Here is a 12,845-nt window from a genome sequence, read left to right as displayed (position 1 = left end):
CACTAATACTCCAGATTAGAAAAATTTAAAGACTTGTGTGACGGACCCTAGCCTTAACGTGACAGAATACCCATAATCCTGTACTCTTACTGAGGAAGCGTGTCCGCTTCCATAACTGTTGTGCTCGGCCATCCTCCTCCTCAGATTAGAGGCAGTCAGGAGGCTAGCCCAAGGCTTTCTGGAAAGAGGTTAGCTAAGTCCTCAGGTCAGGTGTGTCAGGAGCCATCATTTAAGCACCTTGGGAGTGGGCCGGAGACAGACGCCGCACTACAGTGATGGAGTACCCCAGGTCTCCCTGAGCCAGGCTGACCCAGGTAGCAAACAGGCTACATACCCCCCAACCCTGCCAGAGCGAGACCTGGCATCTCCACACGAGGCAGGGTGGAGTCCAGTCATGGCTGCTTCATGCAGGCCTCGGGGGCTGGCGGCCCTGTTGAAAATTGAAGTCAGAGAAAATGAAAACTCAGAGGCGCTGTCTGCCATGCTGCCCCGTAGCCGCCCGCAGCCCTCGCCCCAATGCACTCAGGTTTCTCAGGCCATCGCCATGTCTGGCGCTGAACACATCAGAGCCACACCCAGGTGCTGGGACAGAGCAGACGGCCCAGGCTTCTGGGTGGCTCTGTAACACCCATTGAACGTGGACACATTTCAACCAGCACTCCTAGTGTCCATCAGTAAGACTAACTCCCAGCAACCGGTCAGAAAAAAAAATGCAAACACAGCCTAAGAGCCAATGTTTGGGCCTCCCAGTGGTGCCCAGCCCAGCCTGGGGATGTCCAAGTGGCTGGAGCCCCAATCTGAGGGCTGTGCGGTCACACTTGCCTATGAGCCACACTGCTATGATGAAGAGCCCACGAGTGGTCCAAGAGCAAACTGGCTCCTGCTAGCTCCTTTCCTCCCAGTGTGCTGCCTAGGGACAGCAACAACTCCTTTGCCCAAACAGCACAGGGGCCCTTGGTTTGTTAGAAATGGGGGTGTATACTTGGATACTGCCCTATTGCCAAATGACTTACTGGTTACTGGTTCGGCTGCTCATGTACAAATGTGTGAATAATATTGTGCCCACCAGAAGGGGAGATTTTTATATATAGTAATTTGTTTTATAAACTAAAGAAAGTGAAGGATGTATTGAAATGTGACTGGGGGGTGGGGTGGGAAATACCCTAACGTTTGCAAACGGCTCCGGGCAAGAGAGCGCGTGTCTTTTAACAATGGTTCGCGAACACTGGTGACTCTCACGATTGTAAAGCAGTAACCATGACCATGTGGTTTTGTACAATTGATCGGTGGAGCCCATCGCCAGCCGGCGTTCCTTCTGTGGATGCTGTTCTCGCCCTCCATGGCCAAGGTCGTTCGTATTCTTGCACATCTATTAAAAACTTTGATGAAAACGCCCTTACTGTTATTGTGTTCGACGTAGGCGTCTGGGGAGAGTGAAGGGTTTTACTCTGTTCCCTAGAAGTCCCTTCCTAGAAGACATTTAGGCTCACAACACAAAACAGAAGAACAAGTAAGTGTCCCAGATACTCAGTGCCACTGTCAACATCCCCATGAAGTGAGTCCGTCCTCAAAACTGAAGACGTGAACTCCTTTGCCTTCCCCTGCCAAGTGCTGAGACTCCACGTGGCCACCATATCCAACTCATGGAAACCGTTCTTCAAAGGAAAATACGGATTTTCTGGTTAACTCGAGCTTTCAAGCCACGCCTACCGCTAACCCCAGGCCAACGCTAGTTTCCGTAGACAAGAAGGTTAGACACGAACAAATTTAGTAGTGGACATTGTAATCCCAGGACTTGGAAGGTAGTAACAGGAAAATCAAGTTGTCCTCAGCCACACAATGAGTTCAAACACAAAGGGGGAAGGAAGGGTACCAGGCTGGTATTGGAGCCCCTATCTAGAATCTGGGCTTTAGCACAAGAAGAAAAAAAAAACAAAACTAAATTTGCTTTTGTATGTCAGCCACATTTCACGTGTGGGTGGCAAGATGTGGCCCATAGCGCTCCCTTAAATTCCATTCTTCAGGAACCGATTTGATGTGAAGTGCTCTGAGCCCCGCCCCTTAGCGGTAGGTAGGGTTGCAGAAACCCTACATGCTGTGGAAGTCAGATCTAGCTGCCCAGGACACATTCCTTGCTGCCCAGTGCCCTACTAGAACCAGGGGTTGGTTCAGGCTGAGCAAATGCCGTGCCATAGGTAGACACCATGCTTCCAACATGGTTGGTCCTGGAAACCAAGGTGCCAACTGAGTTCTGGTGGAGGTCCATGTCCACTGGGGTTCCTGTCTGCTAGGCTGCTTGGCCCTCATGACCTGTCACCTCCCTAGGGCTCCATCTCCACACCACTGTCTCTAGGGGTGAGGACCTCAGCACAGTCAGTGAGAGCGAAGCTTTCAGCCTGCAGCACTGTGTTTCTGAATGGAGAGCTGAGTGCATTTGGGGAAGTAAAAGCGTGACTGGGGCTACTGACAGGCTTCAATGGTTAGGACACACTGCTCTCGCAAAGGACCCAAGTTTGGTTCCCAGCAGTTCAAAGCTGCCCATAAAACTACAGGGAATCCAATACCCTCCTCTGGCCTCTGGGCAACCATATTCACATGCACATAGACACACGAATACACATCATTAGCTTTTTTTTATTATTATTATTAATGTCTGTGGAATGTAATCCAGTATGTCACTCTTAGTCAGGAGAAGGGCATTACCTGTGTATAAATGCTGACTTGGGTAGAGATACCCAATTCTGCCTCGTGACAGAGCCTGGCTCCCCTGCCTGGGTGGGGTTCTTCTTGCTATGACAAAATACTTGATCAAAGCAACTTAAGATTTACTTGGGGGTGCTGGAGGGATGGCTCAGTGGCTAAGAGCACTGGCTGCTCTTCCAGAGGTTCTGAGTTCAATTCCCAGCAACCACATGGTGGCTCACAGCCATCTGTAATGATATCTCGTGCCCTCTTCTGGCCTGCAGGCATACATGGAGGCAGAATGTAGTATACATAATTAATAAATAAATAATTTTTTAAGAAAAGATTTATTCTGGCTCATGGCTGAAGTGCGGTCCATCGCAGCAGGGAAGGCACAGCAGCAAATGTTGCTGTAGCTCTGGTGGCCAGGTCAGAAGAGCATCCGTCCCCAGTAAGGAAGCAGCTCAATTTCTCCTTTTTCCCTTTTCATTCAGTGAGACCCCAGGCCACAGGACAGCACCACCCACATCCAAGGTGGGTCTTCCATTCTCAGTTAATCCCTGGAGACAGCTCCACAGACACAGCCTGAGGTCTGTCTGATAGGTGATTCTAAACCCAGTTAAGTCGGCAATGAGAGGAACCATGGTAGGGACCTGCTGCTGTCTGCACCACAGCGATCAGCATTATTCTCAGTGCCCACGAGCGAAACCAGAAGACTCCCGTGCTCGGATGTCCACACGAACACGTCCCAGCAGTCACATCACCACGCTACGTCTCCTGCTGCTCACCACACCACGTCTTCTGTGCTTTCAGCCAGGCACTGAGCAAGGTGGCTATCCACATCCAGCTGGGCTAGCCTGTAAGAGGGAGGAAACAGTCACAAGGCCTCCCGAACTCGCTCTGTAGACCAGGCTGGCCTCGGACTCACAGAGATCCATCTGCCTCTGCCTCCCGAGTGCTGGGATTAAAGGTGTGTGCCAACACCGCCTGGCAACTCCACCTATTTCTGAACCACTGAGGAGAATCCTGGACTCTTCCATGACTAGTCAGTTGGAGGAAATGGTCAGTAGGGTTGAGTTAGGCCTTCCTTGTTGCCTGAGAACTCTTCTTTACACCAGAGATTCTTGGTCCTACAGACTCCTACCCTAACCAATGTCTGAGAAGCTCCCACCTCATCTGTTGGATCACTCATCCTGGCCATGCCAAAAGCTAGACCCAAAAGACTCTCTGGAGCTAGCAAGATAGCGACCGATGACCTGAGTTCAATCCCAGAACCCACACAATAAAAGAAAAGAATTCTCGCAGCAGCCAGCTCAGCTTGAATGTCTGAGGCTGGTGAGCTTACCCACAGGAGTCCCAAGTATCCTCTGGACATCCTGCTGGCCAACCTGATGCCCGTTACCTGCCGTCATGGCACCCCAGGCCTTGGCCTGCTCACCTCATCCTAGTCCGCCCGGATCCATGCCAGAATGGAAACAGACCTCCCCTAAGATGAACAACAGAGAATGGACGGACAGCAAGGTCCCTCGCCTGAGTCCCAGTTCCCGTGACGTCCAGTGGCCCCCTAACTTGGCAGTCCCCGGCAAATCGTCTCTGAAGTCCCTGAGAGCCCCTCGGCCAATCTAACCAAGGTATTAGCACTTCCTCCCTCTGGCTTTCTCCAAGGAACATCAAGGTTCCGTGTGCATCTCAGCCATCTGTCGGGAGTTCCCAGGCAGCATCCCTCAAGTGGGTTCTCAGGGATTCCTCCAGAGCTGTTTTCACAGCGGGGCTTCTGCTAACTCCCAGCCACAGCTGAGTCCTGGCTATGGCTAACCAGCATGGATTCAGGGATGTCAGGCCCAGAATCGGAATATGAACAAACTATAGAGTCACAGCTATGAGCCAGGCGTGGTACACACCTGTCTTCCCAGCTACTCTGAAGGCTGAGCAAGAAGATTGCCTGGCCTCCCTGAAGGGCATCCCAGGCTCATTTGAGGGTGGGCAGCAATGGCTGCACAGACTGCCCTCAGGGGACAACAGGACAGCTCGTTCTGGGTCTAGCTGCTGACCCACCCAACGCCAGTCTGCTTCCTGGCCTGGGTCTTGCCCACTGTGACAACATCCTGCACAGGGGCAGAAATGAAAGAGGGCTCCTTCAAGAGCATGAGACATGAGTTCCCCCCAGGCAGCCCGACGATGTGGCTGCCACCTCCAGGAGTAAGGCTGGCCCAATACATCCTAGCTGCTGTACAGTTTGATGTAACAGCTTGTCATAGTCATTGCAGACTTGAGCCTGCCTTGTTGATACCCACTTTGGACAGCCACTTGAGAGGCGCCCAGTGGGCAGAGCTTCCCCCTTCAGTAGTCCTATCTTCAGGACTACTTCAGCCTTGAAATGCAAAGACGGCACAGGTAAAAAGCCCTCCTGGAACGAGAGGGGCTGGGAACCCTGGCAAGATCACACGGGTTCTGCGAGAATGGATTTCCCAAAAGGGCTCCCAACCCCAGCTTCTTCCCCTGGTTCTCCCGATGGGTAAGAAGCATGGAGATGCCAACTTTGCAAACCATTCACTGTCACATAAACAGGACCCACTCAGGGATAACCACAACCTGCCTCGAGCCAGCCCACACCCAACATCCCTTTGTCTGAGCTATGTGGTTATGGGTAGAGATACTTGTTGCTGAGGGTTGGGATTGGGGCCCCTCCCAAATTCATAAAGACTTGATTCTGATAAAAAAGCCACAGTCTGGAGGCTGGGGAAACAGCTCCTTTGATAAAGTACCTGCTGGGCAAACATCATCCACATAAAAGGGCAAGCACTGGGGGTGGCAGCAGACAGGGGTGGGTCCCTGGAACTCATCTGGCCAGCCTAGCCAAAACAATGAGTCTAGGTTCAGTGAGAGACTGCCTCAAAGAATAAGGTGGGGCTGGGCAGTGGTAGCGCACACCTCTAATCCCAGCACTCATGAGGCAGAGGCAGGTGAATCTCTGTGAGTTCGAGGCCAATCTGGTCTACACAGCTAGTTCCAGGACAACTGGGGCTGTTACACAGAAAAACCCTGTCTCAAGAAACCAAAGACAGATAGACAGACAGATAGATAGAAAGAAAGAATAAAATTCAAAAGGGGACTGGAGAGATGGCTCAGCGGTTAAGAGCACTGGCTGTTCTTCCAGAGGTCCTGAGTTCAATTTCCAGCAACCATACAGTGGCTCACAACCATCCAGAATGAGGTCTGGTGCCCTCTTCTGGTCTGTAGGCATACCTGCAGGCAGAGCACTATACATAATAAATTTTTTTAAAAATTAAAAATAAAAAAATAGGGGCTGGAGAGATGGCTCAGAGGTTAAGAGCATTGCCTGCTCTTCCAAAGGTCCTGAGTTCAATTCCCAGCAACCACATGGTGGCTCACAACCATCTGTAATGAGGTCCGGTGCCCTCTTCTGGCCTTCAGACATACACACAGAATATTGTATACATAATAAATAAATAAATATTTTTAAAAAAAAAAAAAATAAAAAAATAAAAAAATAAGGTGAAAAGTGATCAGGAAAAACACTTGACGTGGCCTCCATATACATGGGCACGTCTGCACACAAACCTACATGGACATATACATACATCACACAAACAGTAATAAGAACATTTTGGTTTGCTTTGTTTTTTTGAGAGAGGGCCTCTCTACATATCACTGGCTGTTCTGGAGCTCACTACATAGACCAGGCTGACCTTAAACTCACAGACGTCTGTCTCCTGAGTGCTGGGATTAAAGACGTGGGCAACACTCACGGCTCAGGACAAATCCTTTTAAAGAATATTTGGCGGACCTGTTGGGCTCTGAACTAGGGTTCCACCTGCCTTATCTTCTGATAACCAAGCTAACTTTGTGGTTCACTTCTGGTTTTGTCAACTTAGCAGCGAACTTGGGAGAATCCATTTCCTTCCCAGGCTGTTTCTACGTCACACAGGGGATACAGGTACACCCAGCTAAATACCATCTAAAACACACTGCCTTGCGAGCCGGCAACAGTGGGCTCAAGTTCTGCAAGTTTCTGGGTCACTTTAAGTAACCAAAGCTAACCAAATGTGGTGGTACATTTTTGAAATCCCAGCATTTGGGAGGCAGAATAAAGAGCATCACCGAGAGTCCAAAAAAAAAAGGGGGGGGGGCTAGCAAAATGGCTCAGCAAGAAGAGGCACCTGTTGCCAAGCCTGAGTAGTAAATTCAGTTCCGAGGGTCACACGGTGAAACGTGAGGACAGACTTCAGCAAACTTTCCTCTGACCTCCACATGCATGTGCACCATGACACATACATGTAACTATTTTTAACTTAAATATTAGTTAAATAGGGCTGGAGAGATGGCTCAGTGGTTAAGAGCATTGCCTGCTCTTCCAAAGGTCCTGAGTTCAATTCCCAGCAACCACATGGTGGCTCACAACCATCTGTAATGAGGTCTGGTGCCCTCTTCTGCCCTGCAGGCATACAAGCAAACAGAATAATGTATACCTAATAAATAAATAAATATTTAAAAAAAAATATTAAATAAACCTGGCGGTGGTGGCCCATACCTTTAATCCCAGCACTCTGGAGGCAGAGGCAGGCAGATCTCAGTGAGTTCGAGGCCAGCCTTGTCTACAGCCCTGAGCTCCAGGACAGCTGGGGCTACACAGAGAAATTCTATCTCAAAAAAAAACAAAGAACAACAAAAAATTAGTTAAATAAATAAAAAGAGCCACATCCAGGCACTCTCTCAGCCTCCCAAGCAGGAGGTTTTACCTCGGGCTAAATCTTAAGCCTAACGTCTGGGGTGGAACACTCACTTCGGGTCAAATGCTTTCTGGCACAATGGGCAGTTCAGCAACACGGGTGGACTCTGCACGGACACACACTCTTCCGTGCTGGGAGTCTGACGGGAATCTGGTGCAGAATATCCTTTCAGGGGTGGAGTGGGTGACCCCAGGGAGCCTCCAATCCCGCGGAACAACTCGTAGGAGTTTCCAGAACCACCAAGGGCAGGCGGAAAAGGCGTCCAGGAAAAAGTCTTGGATCCCACAGTGAAGACCTCAGGAGGCACTGTGGGCTCTGGGTCAGGCAGAGACTCCTGAAAAACAGAAGCCCATGAGGTCATAGCCGCCGCCACCATGACCTCCCAGGGCCTGGGAACCCTCTCCTACGACTTCCCTCAGTGCTTCTGGACACACCTGGCTGGGCAAAGCTGGCAGTGTTGGCAATGGCTCGACTTTCGGGGTCAAATGCACGTTCCCGCTCACAGTGCTACGCAGCAGGGCAGCCCATGGCTCTCTCTGACGGTCCTCCAAGAGAAACCAGGGCGGGCAGTTGGGGGCCCTGGGAAGCACAAGAAGTGTCAGCCAGGGAATCCCGAAAGGGAGGTCACGAGGGGCTCTACAGGGAGGGGTAGCAAGACTGGGGGAGGGGAGCGGAAGGAAACGACGGTGGAGTCATGGAGGGGGGCAGTCCGAAGTAAGGGATCAGGAGTGCAGTTCACGTTGGAGGCTAAGTGGGCTCTAGGGGCGATGGAGCCCGGGGCTGGCTCTCAGGGAGAGCCTCGAAAGGCGACGGGAAGAGGGGTGGAGGGGCTGTGTGTGCGTTGGGGGGGGGGGGACCGCAGGGTTGGGCGGAAGAAGCGACCGCGCCCGGAGAAAGGCGGAGCGTTGCTGGAGGCAGGCCTCACAGTGGCGGGGTGCAAGTGTGCAAGGAACCCCGCACCTCGACGGGAAAGTCGCGGTATCCCCCCTTGTCTTCCCGCGGCCCCACCGCCTGCCCGAATCCCCAGCGTTCCCACCCTCTCCCTTCCATCCCGCCTCACCCGCCCCCTGCGGGCGGCCTGCGGCGGCTCAGCCTCCCCCGGAGCCTCTGCTCCTCCTCCATCCTTTTCCCAAGAGCGTCCGGCGGAAGTGAGACGTGCAACCCGACCCGCCCTCCGACCCGGACCAGCTCTCTTGGCCTCCAGACTCCCCCACTGCCCACTCTGCCGAGTGCCATCTCCCCTTTGTGGCACTTGAGAATTAAGGCGCCGGAATCCTAACCTTTTGGGGGGCGCTACGCTGCCGCCTTGAGGGAGGGGCGGGACGGTAGAGCTGCCCCCCCCCCAGCTTGCAGGCGTGCGAGGCTGGGCCCACCCGACCCTGTGCAGGCCACTCTGGAGCCTGGTGTGCCCTTCTGTTAACAGCACGTGCAGATAGCTGTCAGGCTTGCCCTGCCCGTGCCTCCTCCCGGCGGTACTAGACAATGCTCTGCCTCAGTTTCCAGTTCTGCAGCCTTTCCCAGGATGGTCCCAAGGACAGGACTTCCAGATCCAACTTTACCACCATTTTTTTTTTCTTATTATGGAAGGACCTGGGTTTCTCCACCAAAGAGGCAACGGAGCCGCAAAGCTCAGGGGACCAAGCACAGAAACCCGGGCTTCCTATCCAGCCAATAAACCCGCCCTGCAATTCTGAAGTCCGTCACTTGGTGGCAGCAGACGCCCAGGGACTTTAGTGTTTATATTGGCGTACACTAGTGGCTATTTCTCCACAGCCCCCAGGGGTCAGGGCTGTTCCAAAAGCCCCGTTGGCAACCATCTGACTCCCTGACCCCTCCCTCTTCCTAGGTCCTCTTCCCTCCCCCCCCTGCTCTCCCCTCATCAGAACCTTGCCTCCCATCCCTAGGCGAGGTCACCCCCCACCCCCACCCACCCCCACCCCCGTGTGTGGTCCAGCCTAGAAGCAGGGGATGGATTCTGGACTGAGGTTGCTTTTTATCTCTGCAGATTTGAAGAGGATGAGAAGTTTAATCTCTAAAGGATCCCAGATCACACACCAGGTTCTGTTCTGAGGTCTTTTAGAGAGTGGCCATCTTGGGAACCTGCCTCTACTAGACTGAAGAACCCAGAGCGATGGCCAAAGGTGCAGCCGATGGCTGCCCATGCAGAAAGGGCCAGGGTGGGGTGTTGAACCATCAGGGGTGACCTGGGACTGGGCCACCCAGGTGAGAAGGCAGTTGTGAGGAGTCCCAGGTCTAAGAAGCGCATGCTGATGGAACACTTCCAGTCGGCCTGGCCCTGGCTCCCACTGACCTGGCTCCTAGGCTTTTGATGAAAGTATCACTGTACTTTTGCAGGGAACCTTGAGGACTCTAGGAGGTCTGGCTCCAACCTCCAAGCAGGAGGAAGGCCTGAGGAGGGTGCCCAGCCAAGTGCTGAAAGGGCCCTGTGTGGGCAAGAAGGCCCAGCTCGGGCACACCCTAAAACCAGAGCACAGGGGCCTCCCTGAGATTTTCTGCATTCCAGCCTCTTCCGTACCCCTCTACAGAGCCCAGATGGCCTGCCTGCCTGCACAGGTGCAACACCAGCTGGCCCAGAGGGTCAGCGTGAAGCAGGGGCGGAGCCTGTGTGGCTACCCAGGCAGACTTACCCCCAAACTGCGGACACCTGAAGGAGTTCTCTCTTCAAGCACCCTGAGGCTAAGGACACAGAGAGTGAGGGTACCCCATTATCTTTCGGCCTTGGCCGCTCTGATAGACGTTTGGCTGTTAGAAGAAAGGGGCACTGACCCCAGGATAGCCTGCCCCAGCTGCAGAACACAGGTCCTCCAGGTTTGGCACTCAGGCAGGTGTGAAACGCCGTTCTTCTGGGACTTGCTGCATCCCCTGGATTGTCCTTCTTCATTGCCACCAGGGCAGGGGCCAGCAAAGGCCTTGTGGCCAGCAACCTGGAACTCCTCAGCAGAGGACGGAATAAAGGGAGGTCTGCTGCTCTGTGCCGAGCGAGTGAAGCTCTGCCCACATCTGAATCCCTCTTGTTGACCACTGTCCCTGAGGCTTGAGTTCACCCAGGAATTATAGGATCCAGCCATTTCTAAAGAAAAAAAAAATGATTTTTTTATCTGTGTCATTGTTTTGTCTTCATACATGTATTTATGCCAAGTGTGTCTGTTGCCCACAGAGGTCGAAAGAAGGTCTTGGTTCCCTAGAAGTGGGGTGAGTTGTGCACTACCATGTGAGTGCTGGGAAATGAACCCAGGTTCTTTGCAAGAGCGGCAAGTGCTCTTAACCACTGTGCCGTCTCTCTAGGCCCAATCCAACCATCTTTAGAACCTGAGGAGGCAGAAATAGGGGTGATGGGCAACCCCAACAAACCTACTTTGTCCCAGCTGTCTGCAAAGTATCACAACAGGCTTTAAAAATCGAATTTGGGCAGTGGTGGTTCACATCTTTAATCCCAGCACTTGGGAGGCAGAGGCAGGTGGATTTCTGTGAGTTCGAGGCCAGCCTGGTCTACAGAGTGAGTTCCAGGACAGCCAGGGCTCTGTAGAAAGACCCTGTCTCAAAAATTAAACCAAACAAAGAGTTGAATTGGGTCTAGAGAGATGGAGCGGTGTGGTAAATCCTTTCTGGCTGTGCAAAGGTAAGGCGCTGAATTCACGTGAAGCCAGGCATGACAGCATGAGTGTATGTGTATGTAATGTAATGTATGTATGAAATGTATGTATGTATGTAATCCCAGTGCTGCTCTGAGACAGGGACAGGGACAGGGACAGGGACAGGAGATCCATGCCCCTCCCTAAAGCTTCTGAGCCAGCTAGCCTTGTATACCCAGTGCCAAACAGGAGACTGTCTCAAACAAGGCAGAAGGTGAGGACCACCAATGGAGGTCATCTGACCTCAATGCCCGCCCTGTGGTGCTCATGTCCATCCTCACACTGCCACAGAGGGGAGCAATTAAAGAGTAAAAGTTGAACTTGATGAGAAGACCCATCTCCTGAGCCATGTGCTGTGGTGAAAGGGATTAATGTTATTGGAAAATAATTTTTCTGGTTGGGAATGACCCTTGCACTGCAGAAACAACTTTGAGATGAAAATTCACATTTACAAAAGGATATTTCAGCCCTTTGGAGGAGACACACGGGGGAAGCAGAAAGTGCTCTCCAGTGTGGGAAGCAATGAAGCCTCCTGCATCCAAAAAGTGCCTCACGGTGAAGACCTCCATCTCCTGGGCTTTGTCCACCATTAGACATTTTGTTTGTTTGGTTTTGTTGTTTTTTTTGTTTTGTTTATTTGTTTGTTTGTTTTTCAAGACAGGATTTCTCTGTAGCTTTGGAGCCTGTCCTGGAACTCACTCTGTAGACCAGGCTGGCCTCAAACTCAAAGAGATCCACCTGTCTCAACCTCCCGAGTGCTGGGATTAAAAGCGTGCGCCACCACAACCCCGGCAGACCATATTTTTTGGAGGAAGAGCCCAAACTCCACCCTCCAAAGTTAGTCTCAGAAATGAGGAGGTTCTGAGGTTGGTGTCTCCACAGCCGTTTTCTCAGGGTGGTGCTAACAGGGTTCTAACTCCTCACTATGCTAGGCTGGTCCCAGAGTTGGTCTCTGCCACTAACAGGGGCTTCTCAGCTGCTGGACTAGATGAAGCGGTCCATCAGGCCCCAGTCTTCAGCTGCTGGGTAGTCTGAGTCCTACTCGGCTCTCTATACCCTCATTGCCTTCTTGGAGACAGGGGTTTACCATTAATTTACCTTACATGTGGGCCATGACAGTATCTGTCTGTGACTGAGCCCGGAAAGGAACACGGGCTCTAGCTTTCAAGTGGGACCCGTGGTAGGCGAGCACGCTTGGGTACATGCTGGTGCCACTCAGCTATCCTCATTCTTCTGTATGGCAGAACGGCAGGACACTCGCTGCATGGGGTACCCCAGCAATGCTCACCGGCTGTGTGAGGATGTCCAAGAGGCCCGGGCGACAGAGTCAGGCAGCGGGCGGGCTGCGTTTGGTCTGTGTATGCCAAGCAGGCAAAGCTGCCTGGAGCCAGGCACGGTGGCATTTATGGGGTGTGGGAATGCCAGGCAGACAGGCTGTATGAGACAGTTGCCTGGGAAACATCGCAGGATCCGTCAGGCAGCAGAGTGGTTGTTCAGGCCTGCACATGGAGTGTGGGGGCAAGGGTTTGCGGGGAAGGGGGAGGCTCAGACATTACGGTTCCCATATGGTACCTCCTCATGCCTCCAGCCTAGGATCATGGCTAGAACCTGCATGTGGTCGGCGGGTCAAAGCCAAGGGTGGGGCAACCTTACCCAAAATGCCAAGGGATGCTAAGAGAGAGTGCACTGGGGGACTAGACCTTGCCTGTTTCAGCTCTCACTCCTTGGCCCCCCTTCTGGCCAATGCTTCTACCTGGCC

The 12,845-nt window shown here is 52.5% G+C and overlaps 1 protein-coding gene across 1 annotated transcript; it reads right to left on the bottom strand.

Moving 5' to 3' along the window:
• Positions 1-2,949: 2,949 nt before the first annotated feature.
• LOC121443537 (Fanconi anemia core complex-associated protein 20-like) lies at positions 2,950-12,593 on the bottom strand. The gene is made up of 6 exons (XM_041645300.1): positions 12,451-12,593; positions 10,082-10,130; positions 8,494-8,684; positions 7,868-8,012; positions 7,487-7,767; positions 2,950-3,539 (listed from the first exon to the last, which is right to left on the bottom strand). Exons 1-6 carry the CDS (start codon positions 12,591-12,593, stop codon positions 3,467-3,469), a joined length of 882 nt encoding a protein of 293 aa, XP_041501234.1. The 3' UTR covers positions 2,950-3,466.
• Positions 12,594-12,845: the final 252 nt, after the last annotated feature.

The sequence above is a fragment of the Microtus oregoni genome, unplaced genomic scaffold, assembly GCF_018167655.1.
Source record: "Microtus oregoni isolate MIOR12 unplaced genomic scaffold, Mior012 000109F_ref0000275, whole genome shotgun sequence".
NCBI lineage: Eukaryota > Metazoa > Chordata > Mammalia > Rodentia > Cricetidae > Microtus > Microtus oregoni.
Note: the sequence above shows the minus strand (reverse complement) of the source record. Positions and strands in the feature narration are given on the sequence as shown.